Genomic DNA, 23,547 nt, shown 5'->3' with positions numbered 1-23,547 from the left:
GCAAGGGCGCCCAAACAGGTGCTAATCCCTGTCGGCGCAGCACGCATGTGATGTCTGCGTTCTCATCTCGCCTGGCTCTTTTTCGCCCGCTTAATTGCGCGGCCTTGGCGCTGACAGCCATACCGGCGCCCGGATGACACCCCACAGCGGGCCTTGTCATGCCGCCGACCGCAAGGGCTGCTTGTGTTGCCGCGATAAGGATAATTGCGTTTGTTTTTCAGCCGCTCATTAAACACCAGAGCCCCGAGACGCTGCGCTGAAGGAGATGGAAGACGGGAAAGTGACGCAAAAAAAAAACAAAAAACAAAAAAAAAAAAAAACTTGCTGCTGCTAAACTGAAGCATGGGGAGGCAAACGTGAGTCACGGACTCGCTGTTAGCATCGTGATCGTGAACAGAAAACATAAAACGGAATTTTAACCCTAACCCTACTTGGTTCAAAGAGGCAGTGGAATTTGCATTAACATTTATCTTTAAACCAAGAGCACCATCTACAAACACAAACAAATTGTGAAAGTGCTTCCATGGTCACTTAATCTCTGAAAGTTTACTGAAAATTCAAACAAATTGTTCCCAATCCCGATAATAGGCAATAGGCGGATAATTGATTTATCTCTATACTGTACTGCAGTATCAAAGACATGTTAAAAGTCACTTTTCTTTCTCTTTGATTTGATCTCACGAAACTGGTGCTAGGTGTACCCAATATTTTGGCCAGTGTGTATGTCTTAAAACAGCTGCTTTCCTTTGTTCCAGAAAGTGGAGGTTCACCCCGACCCGATGGTCAGCGTGGCCCACGTGGCTCGCGCTGGCGGCGGTGTGTGGATGGCCTTCTCGGAGGGCTCGTCCATCCGCCTCTTCCACACCGAGACGCTGGAGCTGCTGCAAGAAATCAACATCTCTACGCGCTCCACGTTGCTCAACACGGGTAAATGGCCCCGCTTCATTCATGACTCCCGTTATTTGCCGTCAAAAGTTCTCTCTTTCTCAAGGCATCAAACTTGCACAGTTGAAAGTGACAGCTATAGGATGCGTTCGGTGCGACAGACACAAAACGTGACGCGTGACAGCCAATCAGTTTGGAGAGGTGAAAACAGGAAGCAGAAATATAGCGCGGCCTTCCAGATTGAAAACAAACATACAAAATAAATAGCCTTGCTTGTGAACAAGGATGGGATGGACTCATGGGATGGCTCAGTCTGCTAGTTCTTTTCTTGAAACCAAGAAGGTAACAACCTTTGTTAATACGAACAACGAGGTAAATGATGAACAGCAAACGTAAAGAGGAAATCCAGCACGGCCTTCTTGATTAAAAATTTCAAAATAAGATAAGAGGTAAGTAAAGAACACAAACTGGAGCAGTTGGAAAGTTCTTAACACAGAATAAATCTCATTTTAATGCCCCTGTTTGTGAACACAGATAGATTTAGACGTTGGTTCGGTCTGCTTGCTTCTTTTAATGAAACTTATGCGGTACCTCCTTGGGTAACAAAACCTTCTGTAAGCAACTCATCTGGTTGCGAACACCCAACTTGATTCTATCCACTTCCACTCTCCCACTCGCCCCATTACCCCATGACCATAATTATCGTAAAAATACATTTTTGACACACACACACACACACACACACACATATATATACATATGTAAGGTTGCCAACCCCTGTACTAGAACATAGCCATTATTGGTTTGTTTGTTTTTTAATACCCACCTCCATGCACACACACACACCAATTTTGTTTTTAAGTTTGTTTATTTCTTTTTAAGTGTCTTAAAAAGTGCCCTGGTTGTTTTTTCCAACCCCTTACGGGGGAATTTTTTTTAATTCAGAACAACTTTTGTGGTAAAATGTATATAGACCCTCATACATAAAACTTGGAGCAATAGATATGTGAACAAAAGTTGTGCAGCAACACAGTTAGACAACAATACTCACAGGAATATAGTTTTTATTGTTAGAGGTGTCCCAATCCAATATTGATATGGGCTAGTTGTCTAATATAAAGACATATGTTTGTCTTTTCAATGTCCAAGCTTCATTCCCAAGTAGTTAAAAGGTCAAAAGGTTCAGCTTTTGTGAAGGGTTTGAAAACGGTTTCAAGTGACTTAGCTAATAGGAAAGACTGTTGTTTTTCTTTGGAAAATTGTTCAAACACCTTTAGGTTTGAATATTGAATATATTACATGTTGAATATGTAACGTCAACACCTAGCCAGTTGTCATTAGCTACAGTAACTTGAAGTTTGCCGCTGTTGTTATACGCCACTCCTGGCAGCACCGGGCGTAAAACTTTGCCATAAATATTTCATGGTTGACGACGAGCGAGAGGCGGCGGGTTACGTGTGGCATCTTAAACGGACGGCAGCCAAAGAAAGGGTGGAAGCGGGGTGGCTGAAAGGATTTACAGCCGAGCGAACGGATGAGATGAAACCAGCGAGCGGGGAAAAAGAAAGTAGGACAAACACGGAGCATCACATTAACTCAAAGCGGGCTCGTGTTTGGAAAGCCAAGCAGCGGCGCGCAGTAGGCGTGGAAACGTTCGTCAGGTGTTTGCGCTCGAGCCCCCGAGGAAGCCTTTCTTGCCGGCTCCCAGGTGACTCTTTCATTCATATTAATTCCCCGGCTTTCACCCCCGTGTCTCGGCTGCTTACTTATTCATGGGGCTCCCCCCGCACGCGAGAGCGGCGGGGCCAACGTGAACCAGATGGGAATATCGGTGAGAGGGAGGAAAAGGGGCGTTGGCGGTGTCTTGCCCGCTGGCCGGCTTGCTTTTGGTACCCGGACCTACGGGTGGGGACTTAAATGACTTAGTAAAACGCCGGTTATAGAAATTCCATTCATCAAGAAATGCTTTCGATCATCAATAAATAATCTAGATACCTTTGGGATCCAAAACTTTGGGATTTCAGCTTCTTACCAGAAAATACTCTCTGATTTCTGTGGTGCTTAATTCCTTCAATTCCATATGCTCTTTTTTTTTTTTTTAGTTCAATTCCAGGAACGTATATTTTTCTCAATGTATTTATTTTCAACAGTTTGTGTCTTTGGGATTTAGGGGAGTTAAGCATGGTCTTCTAAAATCTAAAGTTCTAATCAGAAACTGCATAGTGCATCAAAATTAAACAAAGATGCGGTCAATATGATACCCATTCAACTACGAGTTGTAGAAAGAAATGCTAATGTCACAATATACAGTACATTACATTTTACATACCTTTTTTGTCTTGCAAAAATTTGCCTGTTTTCAAACGATGGACATACAGTACGTCAATGCCGAGTGTTGTTTTTGTTGCCCTGGCAACTAGGAGTGGAGCGGAGGAATTGACACTTGATTGAAATTCATTGGGAAAAAACAAATGTTATTCTATCCATTTGAATTATTCAATTAATTGGCAGAATATTCAGTCATCTGCATTTTTCTGCCCAAAAATGCAAAAAAAAAAAAAAAAAAATGTTGATATGCAATTGATATGTCTATTTTTCTTTACTTCTTAGTATTTTTGAGAGAGTGCCGCATGAGAAAATGGCCGACCCCGGGGGTCTTCTAGCTGAGGCGTGGCCTTGAAATATACAACAGATCCCATGGTGGGAGTGTGTGTGTGTTGGGGGGTTAAATCCCTGAGGAGGCAGTACAATGAAGTCTTGCCGGGTTCGGGGGCGGCACACTTTCTTCGGTTTGGTGGAGCTCAGGAGAAAATATCAGCCAGTGCAGTAGTACCGGTGCTCTCCTGCAGGGCGGTGACAGGATGCATCTTCTGCAAACGAACATCATTTGCAAATGATGGCAGCTATGTGATCGTGCATAACATTGGGCTCAGGCAAACAAGTCACTTGCAGTAAGCACTGGAAATAAGCATTGTCGTCTGTCTCGCAATCATACGAGCGCCTCAATTACAGGCATTATGCTTCGTTCCTCTACAGATCACCAGGCTTCAACGGGAGCCGACCGGAGGAAATGCAGAAAATAAACCGGAAACAAACTATGTTTTTCAGCCCTTTGTTAGCTGCCTGAAAGCCTGTGGATAATAATACAGTCAGAGTGCGCAATTATCTCATCGAGCTGCACAACACACTCACACAGACGTCAGTAAACTGCTCGCTTCATATTCAATGACGCCGTAACCATTTGAGCTCTAAACAAATGGGATCCTTTTCATTGTCATTTGGAGAGGTTCGGCTATATCAAAGCAAGTACTTGATGGCTAATAGAATTTACTGCTTGGTCTTGTGTAAAATGTTATAGTTTCAAGGTTGAAAAAGTGCTAACACTTGAGGGGAAGCCTTTAACGGGCTTGACGCTGTCCGCATGGAAAACCGTACCTTTTCCTGTTGTAAAAACCTCTACACTTGTAGGCTTTAGGGTTAAGCAATAAATCGAATTCATTTGATTTAGTCGTCTTTTTAAAAAGCGTAGATTTGAAAATGAGCTAAAATCGATGTTTTGCAAACGTGTTAGAATGCTGGGAGAGCGGTTTACAAGAAACGATCACGGATGTTGATACCTTGGGACACTTTTATTTTGGAAGCCTGACTTGAATCGACAACACGACGTTGTCCCCGAATCAAGTTCAGTTGCTAATTTTGCTAATTAAAAATGCATGAAAAATACTTGATCACACTCACATTGTATTGTACCGGTGGTTCTCAATTATTTTTTGTAAAGCTCCCTCCCAGGAACGAGAACCCCCCCCCCACACACACACACACACACACACACTCGCCGAGCTAAAGCTAAGCTTCTTATCTAAGTACTATTTGAATTAACTTTCAAAAACTATTAACTACTTTTTACCCTGTTTATGCAGGTTACAGGTTAGTCTAAATCTGAAAAAAATACCAAGTGTGTCTAACTGACTGAAAGAAAAAATGATGCCGATCCTTATTTTATTGCAATTATGCTTCACGTTGCAAAAACAAAGCCTTTTCCCTGGGGTCACCCGCGCATCGCCTGGGGAGCCTGTCCTACTATTTGAGAAGATATTATAAGGTGTCTGTTGGCAGCAGCCAGTGGCAGCTCAACATTAGCGGCTAGCTGCGCTAGCAGTAATGTGCAACTCTAAATGCTAAATCAATCCCAGGAGCGTGAGCTGTGATGATTTTGATTTGAGCGCTCCCTCTGCTTCTTTGGATGTTTCAGGTGAGCAGAACATGCGAGTGAGCAGCCTGCTCATCTGCCAAGGCCTCTTGTGGGTCGGCACCGCCCAAGGCCTCATCGTCACTCTGCCCGTTCCTAAACTGGAGGGAATACCCAAAATAACAGGTCAGTAAACGAGTTAACTACGAAAGAATAAAATATCTAGTTTGAAGAAGAGCGTTTAACTCATTCAATGCCAACGACAGCATTAGACGTCAAATATCACAACAAAGCTTGGGATTGTCACATGGCCAACAGGTTCGCTATGATTGGTTGTTACCTGAACTTCGAAGCACATTTTTGGTTGATGGAGAAATAACCGGGTATCGTCAAATCTAACTGAAGTCTTGTTCACGCCGTGACAGGAACCGTGAAGTTTCTATTTCAAATTAAGAGCAAAGGAATTGGAACATGAATCAACTTACTGCAAAATCGTGTTAATATTGTTAAGTTTGCGGATGCAGATGACTTTAGATCATCCTATCTATTTATTCTGGAGTTGCTGAATAAATCATACCCTCGTCAGTACAAATGTGGTTCCGAAGTTCATTAAATCAGCTAACTTTGACACAGATGGCGCAGCGCTCCGTTCTAAGGTTTCCATTTTTATTTATTTTATTTTAACCCAAAAATGTATTGCTCAGAAGTAACAATAACCCACGTAACAAATCCAGAGGTAAACTACTGTCTTTCCTTAAAATAGCTCCCCCCCCCCAAGAATAAAATAAATCAAAAATTAAAAGATCATTCTGCAAAGAAGGTCTATCAGAACGATGAAGATTAGGTCCCCCTCATTGGAAGCGCTTTCCCCCGTCCAGGAAAATGCCGGATCTCCCTGAACGGCCACGGCGGGCCGGTGGACTTCCTGGCGGCCGTCAGCGGCACCCTGTCCCCGGACCTCCTGAAGAGGGACTCGGTTGCGGACGGGCCGGACTCGGCCTGCGGGGGCGAGGACGCCAGCGACGCCTCCTCCCAGGAGTCGCTGCCGCGGCCGGGCGAGTCCCGCGGGCGCGGCGTCCTGCTGCGCTACAAGCTGCGCTCCACCTCGGGCCTGCCGGGCCGCCCGCTCACGGCCGACGAGGCCTCCGACTCGTCCCTGGAGTCCCTGGGCCACAGCGTGGAGGACGGCTCCATCTATGAGCTCAGCGACGACCCCGAGACCTGGGTGCGGGGGCGCCCCTCGGGCAGGGACGGCAGGGGCAGGGACGCCGTGGTCTCGGCCGCCGTGGTCTCCGGGGGGCGGGGCTTCCGCAGGCTGCGGCGGGGGGCGCCCGCCGGGGAGCCCTCCGAGGAGAACGTCCTACTGGTTTGGCAACTGCCACTGACCGTCTGATCGGCGACGGCCCCCCCCCCCCCCCCCCGAACCGATTGTTCGGCAAGTGACAGGTATTTAAATACAAAAACAAACAACATTTTCAAGATAAATAAAATGCTTGCAAATCATCGTCGTGATCGAAAAGGGAAGCGCGCAGCCTCGGGAAATTTCCAAACGGATTTCGCGGAGCGGCTTGGAATCGGCATGAGACGCCCCCTGCAGGACAGGAGTAGCATAAAGCCGATCGCCACACGCAAACGCTAGCGCGTGTCTTACACTAGCTGATCCATCACCACTAAACACAAGCTAAACTGTTGCACATTTTTTTAAGACTGTTTTTTTTTGGTAGTTGTGTTTGTTTTGGTTTTTTACCTTCCTTTCCACTAAAATTGTTTGAGCATTTAGCACTTGTTTTGTGTCAAGATTAGGAGCATTTATTTATATGCATATGTTTTTGGGCCACACACTGGAGAGAGGAAGATGAGGAGGATGGGGGGGTTGCGAAAACTTTTTTCTCATGAAAAATTTGCTTTTGGAGAGGCATATCAACATATATATTTTTTTTTAATTAAAAAAATCTAATACTTTGAATTCTGCCCCCCCCCCAAAAAAAAGCCCTGTTCATTTGTAATATTGTTCCGCCTCCCTCCAGTTTTGATACTGAATGACTCATCTCCACTTATAAGGTACATGAATGAAAATCCAATTGTGTTTGTTTTTGCACATTGTGGGCCCCTTTGCACCAATCAGTGCGTCTTGTGTTCAAGGCTGCATGAGCAATTTTGAATGATGGTTGATTGTTTGAGGAAATTGTATACCATCAGCAACACAAGTCAACAAATAAGTTACTTTAAAAAAAAAATTGTTGACAGTAAGCATGTTAAAAAAAAAATTGGTGAAAAACACTTAATTTGAATGAAAAATGTCAACATTTCTTACAGAAATAACCTCTTTTATTGTTGCTCTTTTACTTTGTACAATTTAATAATGTGATAACAGCATGAATTTATGGTTGAACTTGAGAATGACACCTTAAATTCTATGACTGTGTTTCATGGAATAATCTCTCAAAAGGATGAATTGCCAATAAATGTGACATTTTTTCCTCAGAAAAATGTGACCTTTACCTTTTTAATCTCAAAATGACTGATCTCCAAATGATGAATTTCGCTGAAAAAAATGCATTGTTTTCCCTAAAAAATGTGAGTAACCAAAAATGGAAATTGTTTTTCAAAAAGTGGATTATTTTATATTTATGACTTCTCATAATCATAACCTTTTTTTGTCAATTTGTTTCCTAAAAAACTTTATTTCCCCAAATTTTTTCTCTTTGTTTGAATCTTTTGTTCACAAAAACGTATCCCCCCCCAATTTTTTAATCTAAATATTATTTTTTGAGATTACAATGCATTTTTTGGCATTTTCTACCAAAAAATGCCCCTCCAAAAAGGTAGTTTTTTTCCCCTCTAGAAAATGTGACATTTCACAAATGCGCACCTTATTTTGTATTTTGTACTCCCATTCCAAACAAGTTTACCTTCTATAAATTGACATTTACACCATGTTAATTCCCTTCACATTAGATTTTTTTCTCCCCTTTTTACTTTTTTATTTTAATTTTCCTTTGAAAAAGATTTTTTTTTGTGCCCCCATAATACTGTAATTTGCTTCCTCTCCCAAAAATATGTCTGATCACAAAATACTCAAACGTTTTTTTGCTCGAAAACTTTAGTTTTGATTCTTGTTTTTTTTTTTTTTTTTTTTGTTATGTTTTTTTTTTTAAATGCCTGTCAAAAAATCACCCTGTTCTTCAAAAATGTGTTCTCAAAACATGTCATGCATTTTCCCAAAACCAGGCTTATGTCGTTGGGATTAGTTATGAGGTATCCGAGATTCAAGCGTTTTATTGTCATATGCATAGTAATACTACACAATGAAATTCTTCTTCTGTTCACTTCCCCTGGAAGACTGCATTCCATAATCATTCCATTCCATAATAATAAATTTAATATATATATATATATATATATATATATATATATATATATATATATATATATATATATATATATATATATATATATATATATATATATATATATATAGAGAGAGAGAGAGAGAGAGAGAGAGAGAGAGAGAGAGAGAGAGAGAGAGAGAGAGAGAGAGAGAAAAAATATATTATAAGATAAACAGTGTTGACACACTTCAACAGATGTATTAGTTTTGGGATTTCTATTATAAAAACCTCTTTTATTTTCCGGCAAACAAAAAGTACAAATTTGAATTGAAGTGTATAAAAAAGGATCTAGTATATGATTGCACCGTTGATAATTGTGCCAAAAGCTAAAATTATTTTTTCTCAAAACTAGGGATTTCAACATAGTAACAAATTACTGTAACCTCTTTTTAAGCTACCAGTATTTATCGTGTATCATTTCAAAGTGAGTTACAATTAGCGGTGTAACGACATCTTAATTTTTATCTTTGGAGACATAGGCCTGATTTTGTAAAAAAGGCATCACACACGACTTGTGATTTCTTTTGTGGGATTTCAAATGTGGCCATTTACGTGACCTGCGCGTTATCAAGCCGGGCTGCAGTCCATCCTCCGATGTTCCGATTCGCAAAGTTGCCACGTCAGCGTTTTTTGTCGGGAAACGGAAACACTAGTAAAGGATCCGTCACGGGCCCCGCGTCCGCTCTCGCCAGCGCGTGCCAAATCCGAGCTTTGCGACCGGCGGCGAAGGTTGCGCCGCCCGGCGCGCGCTCCTCCGCTCCGGACTTAACCTTATCCTCTCATCATCCCTCCATCTCCTGCAAGCGTTGCGCGCAAAGCCGCCCGTCATCTAAATGTAAATGCGGCCGGCAAAGGTAGGGACGGCGATCGTCGCGGCCCGACACCCCGGCGCCCGGCCGTTTGCTTCGTTAATAGTCCCGCCGATGAAATATGCCAATTGCGGACCGACAAGGACCTTGCGCTTATCTCTCGGAGCAATTTTGACTTCTGTGTTATTGGCTAACCCTCATGTGTACTGTACATACAAATAATAATAAAGCTGGAACTGAGTTATTAATATTTTGTGTTTGATTTGAATTTTCCGCCTTGTCCCGTCGACAAGCAGTGACGTTTTGCATACGGGAGTGTGGATCTGATGCTTACAAAAAAATTGCTTTTTTTTTCCCCGATACCGGTTCGCAAAATTGTTCGAAGCTTCATGGTGCTTCATTGGCTCTATGGCGCCATCAAGTGGTGCAGAAGCTCAAGAAATCAATAGTGTTGAGAATTCTAAGGCGATTTAAAAAAATACAGCAATTGCTAGACGGATAATTCATTTTTTATTTAGAAATAATATAATATATATATAATAAATACTTTTCCACGGTTTTTTGCTACCTTATTAGAACCAACCAAATCAAAATCGAATGGAATGCCTTTGTTGTCGTTGTAGGCAGGTATACAACGAAATTGCTCTGAGTGGTGCGTTTGAATAATAGGACCAATGAATGGACGGTGGCGGACCAGCAAAAAATGTAAAAAGCCTACCTCTGCATAAAGCCATAAAAATGATGAATAAATATTGATCAAACTTAATATTCCAACATATTATTTTCATGTAGGCTAAATGCTAAGAAAATGAACATAAGTCGTGGCATGAGGAAAAAAAATGCTGAACGGACATAATAATAAAACAATGATCATTAACATTTGCGTACCTAATTTTCAAACGTGTTAGTCTAATGTGGGCCAAATGCTTTTGTTTTTTTTCTTAAATCGCGCAATCAAGTTAAACAAGAACTCTCATATTTGAGCGTGGGGCTGCCCATGTAGAAATTTTGGCCAGCAAACTAAGTCGAATGTACATGTAGGCTAAATGCTAAAAACATTTTTTTGTCCTGATAATGCCGCGAGATATTGACCTGCGCATGCAAAAATTAGGGTTGGAAACCTTCATAAGGTTTTAAAGTTTCACACAAGTGTTAAACTGTTAAGAGTTTCGAGGTTGGGTTTTAAACTAGACTTACAGTTTCAGAGTAAAGTTTTAAACGGTTCAAAGTATGGTTTTAAAACTAGAAACGGTTTTAAACTCGAGTTATGCTTTCAAAGTCGGGTTTCGGTTTTTGAATTAGGTTTTAAATGAGGGTTAGGTTTTAAAAATATGGTTTGCGCCGTTGCGGGCGTGAGCACAGCTGACTTGCTGATCACTGCCTTTGGAGATCGCCTCCACGCCGATCGGACGTCCGGACCAGCTCATTGCGATTTTCCTTTCCGGTGGGCGGTGGGCACGCTCATGCAACAAAGCCATCCTCCCCCAAGGGGGCGCCACCCATTGTGGCTCCAGGTTGCGGATTCATGGCATAGAGCTGTGCTATTTTTGAAGCTCCTGGCGCTTTATCTGCTCCTGAAAAGCGGGTGGCACTTCGCATTTGCATGGGCTTTCATTTCCGCAGGCCTGCTCGCTCGCCGGCGTGGTAGCGATAAAAGAAAAAAAAGCGGAAACCGCCGGCCGACAATAGAGAAGCCCGCCGCTCATTTGCATCGAGAAAACGCACGACGCTTGCACACGCACGCGTGCGTGTATGTGCAAGGATACCTGGCATCCACTTATCAGCATCCTCCATCATGCCACACACGCACGTGAATATTATTATACCGTGAGTGACCTCTGGTTGAGTTCCACATGATGACAACGCCATGAATATTTGAGGAAGATATAAGGCCAGCATTGTAAATAAAACATAAACGGCTTGAAGAAGACAACGCTGCATTCCCTGGGGGAGGTCCTGTTTTAAGTGTACAGCCATCCATGTGACAAATCCACTGAGATCGCACCACAAAAGCTGCATCAAATGTTTTCATTATATTATTGGCTTGGAACTAGCGATGGCAAAACGTAGCCTCTAAAGCGCTTGTTGTATTTTTTACAACTATAGGTTTAGTGCAAGAGAAATGGGGGGAATTCCCTACTTTTATTCTTTAAAGCTGGAGGGACAACAAATGATCAAAAGTGTTTATAATGAAGCTTCATTTTCTAATCACAACTTGAAAGGCTAATTTGAAAGCTTTAAATTAATAATGGACAAATAAACAAAGCTTCATAAAGCACTTGTGATATTGTGATATTTTTGGACTTCTCTAGATGGTACTCTTGGTTCAAGATGCAATGGAAATTTAATATGTTTTGACTGCACAAATATTTGTTTTAACCAAGAGCGCTATCTAGAGGAGTCTAAACACATATATATATATATATATATATATATATATATATATATATATATATATATATATATATATATATGTATATATACATGTTATAATACAATATAACATATTATATAAATATAAGTACGTAAAACATGCATGAAACCCAAAATAAAAATCCCTAATTTAACTGGTGTGCAGTATTTTGATCAGTTCTTTGAGCTTTACACCAGAGGCATTTCACGACAAAGTGAATGTATTGAAAGAAGACACTAGGGAGCTGAACTTTCACCCAAATGGTGGTAACATGACAGAGTTCAACATGGCAAAACCTCTTAGTTATCACACCACGCGTGCGTGCCATTCCTTGGCTAAAAAAAAAAAAAAAAGCGAGAATAATGATGAAGAAAATGACCCAAAAATGGTCAGAATACAACAATAGGGTTACAACCGTTACCCTGGCTAAAAACCTTACCTAGAACCCATAAACTAAGCAAAAGAATCATTTGAAGCTCTAAACTTGATTTGAAGCCATACACCTGGCTTGAAACCCCATTTCGAAACCCTAACCCAAAACCTTGACCTTACTGAAAACCGGAGTCTGACGCTTAATCCTGGTATTGAAGCCATAGTTGGAAAGACACGTATGATATAGGGACTTCAAACCTGTATTTGAAACTGGCATCGTGGTTTGAAACTCTATTTTACAACCCTAACTTGATTATGTTTGCGTTTTCCGAGCCAGACGACGGTCAGCGAAGGGCGTGGCCGGGAACCGGCATTTTCGGTGGCATCGGTCCGCTCGACAAACGGCGGCAGCTTTGACAGCTGACACGTCGGAGACGCAAAGAGTCCAGCGGTCGCACTGAGCAAACAGTCAAAGCAAACTCCAAATGAAATCAAGTCCCAGGCAGTAAGGTCTTCACTTGAGTGTGACGGAGCGGAAGAGATGCCAGCTGCAATATTTCTCTTGCTTTGGGCCGCTCGCCCGGCTCTATGTGCTACGATGTACGCTTCAAACCAAATGCTACGCGAGTCAGAAACAAAACCAAGTGCTTCTAACTAACTACAGTAACTGACAAAAAAACTATGAATTAACTATATCAATGTGTGTTGTGTTCTCGTCATAAATAAATAAGTGAAACAAAACATAAATACAATTTCTCACTAACCTATAAAATGATTCAAAAATAAGAGAAAAATAAAGAAATGACTACAACTAACTAACTAAAAAACATATAAATGAATTAACTGTATCAATGTGTATTGTTTTCTCATCATGAATAAATAAATGAAACTAAAAGTAAATATAATTTTTTACTAGGTAACTAACTAAAAAACTTATAAAATGATTGATAAGAAAGAGAAAAATCAATAAATGACTATAACTAACGAAAAACCTATAAATGATTTAACTGTATCAATTTGAATTAATTAATAAATAAATGAAACTAAAAGTAAATACATTTTTACTAAGTAACTAAATAACTTAGAAAATGATTGAAAAGAAAGAGAAAACTCAATAAATGACTAAAACTAACTAAAGACATAAAAATGAATTAACTGTATCAATGTGTATTGTTTTTTTCTTCATAAATAAATTAATGAAACTAAATAAATACAATTTTTTACTAAGTAACTAACTAACAAACGTATAAAATGATAGAGAATTAGATGAGAGAAAAATCAATAAATGACTATAACTAATGAAAAACCTATAAATGATTTAACTGTATCAGTGTGTATTGTGTTCTCGTCATAAATAAATAAATGAAACAAAAATAAATCAACTAAAAATGATCAAAGAAAAGAGAAAATAAACAAATGACTAAAACCAACTAACTAACTTACTAGGGTATGAATTAATGAACTAACTGAATCATTGTGTTCTCAACATTAATAAATGGATAAATATATAATAGAGAAAAAAAAAACCTTAATATCACCAACTTACGAACTTGGAATCACCACCAACCACACCCCACAACACACTCAAAGCCTCACAATGTTGTTGTTGCATTCTGGCCCAGTAGGTGGCAACAAATTCAGATTTTTGCACATCCGTTGAACGTGGTGCTGCATGTTCCTCACTTGGCCCTACTAAAAGCAGGCTGTCACAATGAAAAGTGTCAATATGGATTTATTTTCACAGATAGGATAGCATACATAACATAGCATGGCATAACAAAACAAAATAACATAACAATGTAGCATAGCATACATCAAATATAATGTACAACTGCATAGCATATCAGCAAAGCATAGGATAACTTAGCATAGCCAAGCATAAAAATTAGCATGGCATAACAACACACTACAGGGTAGCATATCAGTATAACATAACACAACGAAATATAGCATAAAATAACATAGAATAGCATATAGCACAGCATAACATACTATAGCATTGCATAAAATAGTATTAGCAAAACCGTTACAGTTAAAACAAAAAACTATAGCCTACTGTGAATGGTGGAATTGACGGCGCAGAAATGTGAATTCAGCGGATTCCGGGGACGTTCCTTTTTTCGGTTCGTCTTTGCGACATTTACTCATTCGGAAACTATACTGTCCCGTGTTTCTGCTGCATGTTGCCAATCCGCGCTTGGCCTAGCATTCAAACATACCCGTCTGATTTTGATCACAAGTCGTTGAGTGTTAGCGCGTTTTGAATAAAAATCACAAGTGTCACTGCATGCATTGATTCCCGATAGCTTTGGAACAACTAAGGCTCTTAACTGCTCCCCGCCTGTGCATTCATTTTGATTAAGTGGGCAAATCAATCTTAATGAGCCTGCGCCAGTCGTCCTCTTTTTTCTGCTTGACATTGGTCTGACAGATCAACATTGAGACACCTGAAAATGTTTACTCGTAACCTGAGAACCATTTGCAATTCTCTCTTGATCTTCACATGCTGTGTTATACGCCATTCTATGTTATTTTTTGCTATGTTGTGTTTTTGATGTCATTTGCCAACAAACTAACTAACTAACTAAATAAACTTACTAACAAACCTACAAGCTGGATACCATTGCCTAATATGTTTACCCTGGCCGTGGCTACGAACTAACTACGAAGCTCTATATTCGCCTTTGAATGGTCCAGTCAATCAATCAACCATCTAACTAACTAACTAACTAACTAACTAACTAACTAACTAACTAACTAACTAACTAACTAACTAACTAACTAACTAACAACCACTGGAGTTTTCTTTAGACAGTCAAAGCAAAGCAACCACCCATGCAACATTTAACTCACTCACTCACTCACTCACTCACTCACTCACTCACTCACTCACTCACTCACTCACTCACTCACTAACTGTGAAACACCTTATTCTCCTTTGAGGGGATTTAATCAATTTAGGTAATTAGAAGGATGCAACCATCCATCTAACTAACTAACTAACTAACTAACTAACTAACTAACTAACTAACTAACTAACTAACTAACTAACTAACTAAGTACAAACAACTAATTTCCTTTACACAGTTAAAGCAACCATCCATGCAACATATAACTAAACAAATGCTAAGCAACATATTCTCCTTTGAATGAAACAAACAACAATGCAACTTAGTACTTATTAATTAACTAACTGCAAACCACTGATTTTTGTTCAGCGGATGATGCACCCAACTATCTAACGAACTAACTAACTAACTAACTAACTAACTAACTAACTAACTAACTAACTAACTAACTAACTAACTAACTGTGAACCACTGTACTTTCCTTTGGACAGTTTGAGCAACCAAGCATACCACATTTAGCTAACTAGCTAAGTATGAAGCACCGTGTTATCCTTTGGACAATCAAACCACACAAGAAAATACTTTCACAGGATGGCAATGTGATTTTTGGTTTGTCACCACTACTGAAACAAATAAATAGGATGATGCTGAAAAAAAAAAAAAGTAAAACTGTAAAACTGAAGCTGTTGCGTGGGCTGTGTGCAAAGCCTTTCCATTTACTAGCAATTCCTTTCCTTTACAGTGACATGAGAAAGCATGCATTTGAATGCATTCTATGCTGGACAAAGGATAGCTCATCTCATATTGAAATCGACACGACGTATAAATATTGCTATTTGTGGGGATAAAAAGACCAACATGTGAAGGAATGACAGAATGAAAAATAACGCTGACATTTGTAGTCGTGTATTATCAAGGGTGTAACCTCAGCAATTATGCATAACGCCGTATATGCGTTTGATCTTTGCCGCTGATAATGAAGTGCCTTCGGAAGAGATGCGCGCCTTCATCTCAAGGTCGGCGCACGGTGCGTTCACAACTCCTCGGTGACCTCGTTGCTCGCACGCTTCTGTGTTTGTGCCTTCCCAACACCAAGAATTCATTTGCACGCTTTTGGAGCGCCACCGCCTTCAATTATACATTGGTATTAGCGCCACACCGTACACCGGCGGGCTCATTAAAAACACTTGCCTGTCTCGTTTTGACAACGCGGAGGACAGAGGTTTAATATTCAAATGGATCATTTTGGGGGGAGGAGTTTCATATTAATGTTTTTTTTTCCCCTCTGATTTGCATCAAAGTCTGTTTTCACGTTATCTTGTAACAGAAGAATGCTGACATTCCAAGGTCAGCCTGCAGATATTCCAACATCAAAGAGGACAAAAGATCGCATGATTAAATATGGACTGGAATTGTTAGTACATTTTCAAATGTTGAGGTTTTGAGACATTTGATCATTTTGCGGGATGGTTTTCAAGGCATTCATCACATGGCTGAAATGTATACGTGTGAATAAGAGCACGGAACAAATTGCTGCTGACTTGATTTGAGTCTGGAATCGGGAGACAAATCAAAATTTTCAGATTTGACTCAAATGCGTCACAGAATATTGATGGCAGGGAGCAAGGAGAGACTAGAATAGAATATCTTTAATGTCATTGTGCACAGGTGTGCAAAGAAATCGGGAGAGTTTGGTGCATATTGTAAATTTGAGCAATAAATATAAACAAAGAATGCATCTAGTAGAATGAAATCATAGCCTCACTGAAGTGTAATCATTATTGTTATTTTCAGTGTGTTCCTGTTTTGTTATTATTGAAAGTGAGAAAGCTAGTTTTGAGTCTGTTGGGCCGGCTTTTTTGAGCCCCATTACATTGCCTTGGTACCATGAAGAAAGTTTGTAAACTTGGAAACTAGATTTAAAAAAAAAAAAACTTGTTTGTTATTGTTACATGAGCTAGCACATAACACAAATAAACAACAAACAAGAAGGAAGACAAGGGCTTCTTACTCGCGAGGAGAGAGGAACAGAACCTGCACCTCGTCAGGACTCCTTCCAGACTTCCGTCCCTTTTTTATTCATTAGGGCTGGCCCTAGTTACAAAACCACTTGCTGCCCTAAAAGGTTATGGGAAACATTATGACAGAAAAGCAGTTTCTGATAGTGGAGGGACTTAGGTGGAAGTCCAGAGACCATCAGTCCATGTAATCACTGCTACAGTATCTTCTTTCTCAGGAACATGGCGACAGTCTCCTTACTGTTCCATCCTGTGATTTGATCACCATGCCACTGATTCGGTCCTTACGTCATCACGCCTGTGAATCAAAACAGCTACAGGAGACATGACGATTTCAACAGAAAATATACATAAACAAATGGAGGATTACCGATACACAATTATTCTAGCAATGAGGTGGTAAACCATACCCCCAAAGAAAGAAAGGAAGCTTGACTCAGGCTGTGTTCCTTATCTCCCGTCTCTTGTATGGATAACTGACTATGGGAATTTAAAATAAAAATTGCATTACCAGTTTGCATTGGCGTAAAACAGAATACAATGGAAACAACACCTATAGAGCACATCCAATCTAACCGTGGTAACTGAAACTGTTTTTTTTTCAGGATTTTAAAATCACCCTCTGACGTCTCCAGATAGATCCGCTCTTACTTCTTCGAGGCTGACCCAAGGTCCAGTACCCGGCAAGAAAAGTGCACCATCCTCATAAGTGGATAAAAATAGAGCTGACCGAGGTCAGTTATTGTATTGTCACGTTTGAATATTTCTCCGAGCTGGATTGCGAATAGAATTTTTCACTCCGATTTTTAAACTGCAGCAAAGAGACGAGCAAAGCCTGAACCGGCGCACGGCGGCGTCCCCGTTGGTCATGGCGGGCTCGTTAGCCGCCGGGGCCATTTCATTAAGGGTCATCCGATCATCCATTGAGGGAGCAAATGAAACAAAGCTGCCGCCGCCCCCACAATGGGTGCCAATGAGCCGCCGACCGCCTCGGGTTGGCCCGCTCGCTCCTCGTATCGGGTGATGATGATGCCTTGTCAAAACACCGGCTCTCCTCCGCGTCGCCGTGTGGATTTACAGCACACTGGAGAATTTATCAACTGGCACACTGTAGGGCTTTGCGTGATTCACTGAGCACGTGCTATGAGAAAGAAAGGCGGGAAAAAGACTTCGGGACGCGGACGTTGCCGTGCCGTCGCAACCTCGCCGAACAATGCGGTAAATCGGGGATTCCGCGGCTCTAGTTCACAGCGAGTTCACTTGGTGGGTTTGGATAATACTTGCGCTTCTAGAAGGGCTTGCTACTACTAGGGCTGCACGTAACGATTATTAACTGGAATATGGATTTTTCCCATTTTTTTTTTCTTTGTTCATCTCCTTAATTAAAAAACAAAATGCTTCTTACAAGTGTAGAAAATGAACCAACACAATTGGATTCATTCTATGGAGTAACATCAGAAAATTTGTCGCACCATTTCCACAGTAAAAGTACATGTTTGGAAATGCTACTATTTCAGCTATGTCCAGATCCAGATCCCGTGATCGAAAATTAGTCCCGATCCCATTATTCTCAAGCTAATCAGAATCAAGGGAAAAAGATCGGGATTAGAAAATTATCATTTTATTTTGTTGTGATTTCTTTTTAATTTTTTAGAGCACATTTGAAAATTCTTTATTGACTCCCACTTTATACAGAGTGAAATCTAAAAATACATTTTTAAAAAAAATTGCTGGCAATATTTTCCCTTTTACTGAAAAATGAATATCATCTCTAAAGCTCCATTATTAGTCTCAATGCTAATAATCGGTATCCGCCCTAAAAAACACCGGTATATCGCTAGGTTTAAAAAGTAGCAAAAAAGAGTTAAGTATAAAAGTAATTTTGACAGGAAATTTGAATAGGGAATGGCATCAAATGTCTTGAAGCACCTTTTTTTCCTGAAAATGTGTTAACTGCCAAACTAACGCTTGTTTTGACGTCAGAACGAGAACAATAAAACACAATTGGGTCACCTGTATAATCAGATAACCACCGAGCACACACACACACAAAAAAAAAACAAAACATGCACATTTAACAGCTTAGAAAACTCCAGAGTGAGTCCGATCTTCAATTCAAGAGCAATTCAAGAGGAGCGTCCCGACCCGGTTCAAACGGGTTGGCTTCAACTTGCTCATCAAAATTGACGTTCCGCTTTCATCAACGGCCATCTCAGAACGCGGTCCTCGTTATTCCTTCCCAAAGGCTCGCGTGGATGCGCTACCTGCTGTCCAGAGAGCTCTTGTTAAAATATAATTGGCTGCTCTTGTAAGCGCTACTCATGCGTTCACGGGCCGCTGTCCCAGAACGCGTGACACACTAACCTTTTCCGCACACGGCTAAATGGCAGCCGGATGAAAAGAGAAGCGAGGGGGCCGCCTTTGCCTCTCATTTACAAACACGGCTCTTGGTGCCACCATCTATCACCTTTTCCTTCTAAAATTGGAGGGGGAAGATCTCGATTAAAAGCTGTCTTGAAAACTCATTTAACACCCTGACCCAAATCCTGAAAGTGTCTTCAAAGTCTTCGTATTAAGCCTAGATGGAAACCAAAATTGCATAAACACACATTGTGTCCCCATAGCTATGTGCTCTTCGTCCTGATTGGCTAAAGGACTGGAGGCCATTGTCAAACAATCTCCTCTATGCCTTGTCTCATAGGCGCCAGGAAGAAGAGACAAGCTCCGAGGAGCAGTGAAATACTGTATGCTGCATCAACCATTATTCATATTTTTTCAGTGGGCAACATCATAAGTCTATTATTAACTCATTCATCCCCAAAGACGTTTTTTTGTTTTGTTTTATTGTTTTTGTAAGAGTCAAGATATTCAATCCCAGGCATATGTATGTATATATATATATATATATATATATATATATATATATATATATATATATATATATATATATATATATATATATATATATATATATATATATATATATATATATATATATATATATATATATATATATATATATATATATTTACAATTCCCCAAAAGTGTTTTTTAATCTACAAAGTTTTATTTTTGAGTGTGTCTCTAAAAAAAAATAAATCTGAAAATGATTAAAAACACCAGGAACAAACTTTGTAGGCAGAGGTTTTACTGTCCCTAAAAAAAATATGGTTAACAAAAACATCAAACATTTAAAAAGAAGTGAAACACATGAAGAAAAAACAGTCAATGGAAAGAACATGCTGTATAATGGAAAAACATAAAAGAAAAAACGAAAAAAAGTAAAAAAAGTATCGGTATTTATGGTTAAGATGGGGCTCTAGAAAATGGATGGATGGATTTAAACACTGTAAAAAAAGATATAGTATGATAGTACATCAAAAATAATTAACAATTAAAAAAAGCAATCTCGAGTTTCAGATTTCAGATTTCTATTATTTTGGGATTCATATTTTACGTTTTTCTACGTTTTTTACTAAGCGAGGCAACGTTGTATACGTAAACAGATAATAGATGGTAAACGGCTGATAGCAGCGATAAAACATTTTGTGTGATTAAGCTAATTCTTGATGGCATTGTTTTGGTAATGTCATTATTCTGGAATCATGCAACAGCACAAAAGCGTGCAAGTAACGACGGCTACTATGTACGCATCGCTCTCGGTTGGGCTTTGTGGCGGTGAGCCATTAGCATTAGCATGGTCTCTCCAGATGAGGCCCACCATCATTTAGCGGGACCTCCCGTGGGGCTAATGGGCTCACGTCTCATAATTTACCCATACGGCTCATCGTATGCGGCGCCTTGCGACAATATTTATTATTCATAAGATATTTCAGCTGATGAATTTGGAGATCCGTTAACATCTCCGAGAGGTGATAGCCATTCAACACATGTATTACAGCCTCCCATTTGGAGATAATTGATGTCATTTATGTAAGATGAACGATATGATAATAAATGATTACCCCAATTACATAATAGGCATTTTGTGAACTATGTGTGATGTGCCGTTATTGTATTTTAAGCCATCTTTTTTTCATAAATCCAGCCATCATTTTTTCATAGATCCAGTACTCATTAAGTACGTATATCCGATCATCTTTCTATTCATCATCAATCTCTATTTCATCAAGAGTTGCAACGGTAAATTGAATATTCAGCTACAGTAATTGATTGTATAATTAATTAGTAGTATTAATAGTAGTATTAATTGTATATCTGATTAATTATTTAGATACATTTAATGATTTACTATTGTTTAAATCCTCATATATTGGGCTTCTCAACAATGTCCAATCATAGTTTGAATGAAGTACTTTTTGTATTCCAATATTCTACAGAAAATTCTAATCCAATATTGAGTATTTGAAAAAGAAAAAGGACGAAAAAAAGCAGACTGACTAACATGTTGATGAACAACCAACTTTCATAGATTTTTGATGATAATTGTTTTTCTTTTACTTACGACATAATACTTTCCTCCCCTTCCTCTAAATTCGTTACTTTAAGGGACAAGTTTTCCTGCTGAAAAAGCTCGCTTGAGTGAGCCGATTTTTTTCAAATGTGATCGGTCGGCCGTCAGCATCAAAGTATACAGTCATTTACATCTATCACACTAGCCTACAGGGAGCATTCCAGCGCTGCTAGCTAACGGCTAATTTATGCTGGATGGAGCTAAAATTGCGCCCGAGCCACTGCTAAACATTGGTTTCGGTTGCCATATGTTCAAGTCAGCATAATGAGGTTGTTAGTTATGTTATAAAAGTGATTTCAGAACAATGTAGTGTTCTTTGTATCAGAGTTTGGAGTAACACTTGCAGTAGAAAGACTAGTCAAGCTGTTACACCACGACACACTGCCAGGAACAACTTCAAAATAAAAGCATGTCAACACTGAAGTGTGTTTTGAAAATGGCTTTCAAAACATGTTTAAACTCATGCAGAGCATTAATAATTGTTTCGTGAATTTTTTCGATAGTGTCTCCTTCTGTCTCCCTTTGTTTAATTGAGTATTTTATATATATGTGTGTATATATATATATATATATATATATATATATATAGATAGATAGATAGATAGATAGATAGATGGATATAACAGATTTATCAAATTTAGACATAATATATATGTTATAAATTATATATTAATATATTACACATAATATATAATATATATTTACACATTTTATATTTAATTATATTTAATTTTATGTTTTTAAATACGATATTTTTTTAACTCTTTTTTAACATAGCCATTGATTCAAATATTTTCAATTCTATTTCGTAGTTGTTCTGTATATTGACACCTTGAACAGATATTCACATTTGCGTCACCGGTAAAAAGCCCCCTGGTGGCTAGTAAAATAACTGCAGCTATGCCGCATTGCACTACAAGCGGCAGGGTTCAAATCCCGAGAAAAAGTCGTGGCATATAGTCCGAAATTTATGGTATTTGAGGACTTGTTTCAGTCCTAGCTCGAAAGCACTTTTTTGATACGTTGACAAGGTTGGCGCGCTGAAGTCGTCGTCTCTTCTCCCAGACGAAAGTTCCCCGTAGGTCTTTACACTCCCCAATTAGCTGTGCGCCAACATCTTCCTGTCAAGTTGACAAGACACCAACGTCCTTTTTCCACCCCTTCTTCACTCCTTCCGGCGTAACAAAGGCCGTGGATCCTTTTGGGCGTCCGAATGTCATGCGCGCCGCACCTCAGGCTGCCGTCTTGTGCTACCGAAACTCTCTGGTACTCATCACTGAGAATTCTCATGCATTCATTCCTCCGAATTCACTCCTGGGAAGCTTGTTCTGCTCTCCGAGCCATTTGTTCCTTAATAGGCCAAGCTCCTCTTCCTCCTCTGAGCGGACCGGGCCACTTATCTCCATTTTCGACTGCACTACGCCAAGGCTTCCTTCATCAGACCTCGTTGAATGGTGTGAAAGGGATTTTCATCTCTCTCGCTGGGCAGAATGGCGTTTTTGCTAGCACTTCCAGTTGGTGAATTATCCTGATTCCCCAAATAAAGGGTGCGCCTGTGTATAGGGCGCACACTTGATTTAAGGGTCAAATTCTGGTATTTTCTGTTAGTAAGCGCGCCAACAGTTTGGCAATAATGTAAGAACTTAGGCAAAACAGAATAAATCTCATCTTCTTAAATTCTTCATGTTTCTAGTGTTGTTAAGTTAGGTGTGTGTCTGATTTCCCACATTGTGAGCAGTCAGTGAACGCAGCGGCAGTGTAACGTTGAATGCGCTCCAAGCTGTTGTTTCTTTTCCTCGTGACGCAGCTCGAGTTTATTTTGCCGTAAATACTCAAAGTTGCGCACCACTACTGTTCCATTAAGTTTATGATTGTGTATGTATATGCCAAAAGACCACAATGAGTCAAATGGAATACCTTTCCGTGTTTTCTAACCTGTGCAGCCGGCTCCATACTGCGCCAATCTTGACTGAACCAGCTGTAGACATCCATAATCTTCTCCGTTTTAGTAATATTACTGCATGTGAACAAGAACGGACTCGGACATTGGTTCAGTCCGCTCAGTTCTTTTCTTGAAAGTAATGCCGTAATAACCTCAGCTAACGCAACCCGCTGTACATCTTATGGGGAATTACAGACAGTGCAA

At 39.8% G+C, this 23,547-nt stretch overlaps 1 protein-coding gene across 4 annotated transcripts in view; it reads left to right on the top strand.

Annotated features, from left to right (window-relative positions):
• The window catches only part of LOC148418779 (rho guanine nucleotide exchange factor 10-like protein), a 117,665-nt gene extending 109,203 nt beyond the window's left edge, over positions 1-8,462 (top strand). For 2 of the 4 annotated variants that reach the window (XM_088423868.1, XM_088423867.1), the window contains 3 exons: positions 756-927; positions 5,138-5,260; positions 5,953-8,462. In XM_088423868.1, the coding sequence (XP_088279994.1) occupies positions 756-927; positions 5,138-5,260; positions 5,953-6,467 (810 nt within the window). In that variant the 3' untranslated portion in view covers positions 6,468-8,462. The remainder of the gene's footprint in view (positions 1-755; positions 928-5,137; positions 5,261-5,952) is intronic. The other 2 variants (XM_088423870.1, XM_088423869.1) reach the window with 1 other exon arrangement.
• The last annotated feature ends 15,085 nt before the right edge of the window (positions 8,463-23,547 follow it).

The sequence above is a fragment of the Hippichthys cyanospilos genome, chromosome 9, assembly GCF_059441005.1.
Source record: "Hippichthys cyanospilos isolate Australia breed blue-spotted pipefish chromosome 9, RoL_Hcya_1.0, whole genome shotgun sequence".
Lineage (NCBI taxonomy): Eukaryota > Metazoa > Chordata > Actinopteri > Syngnathiformes > Syngnathidae > Hippichthys > Hippichthys cyanospilos.
Note: the sequence above shows the minus strand (reverse complement) of the source record. Positions and strands in the feature narration are given on the sequence as shown.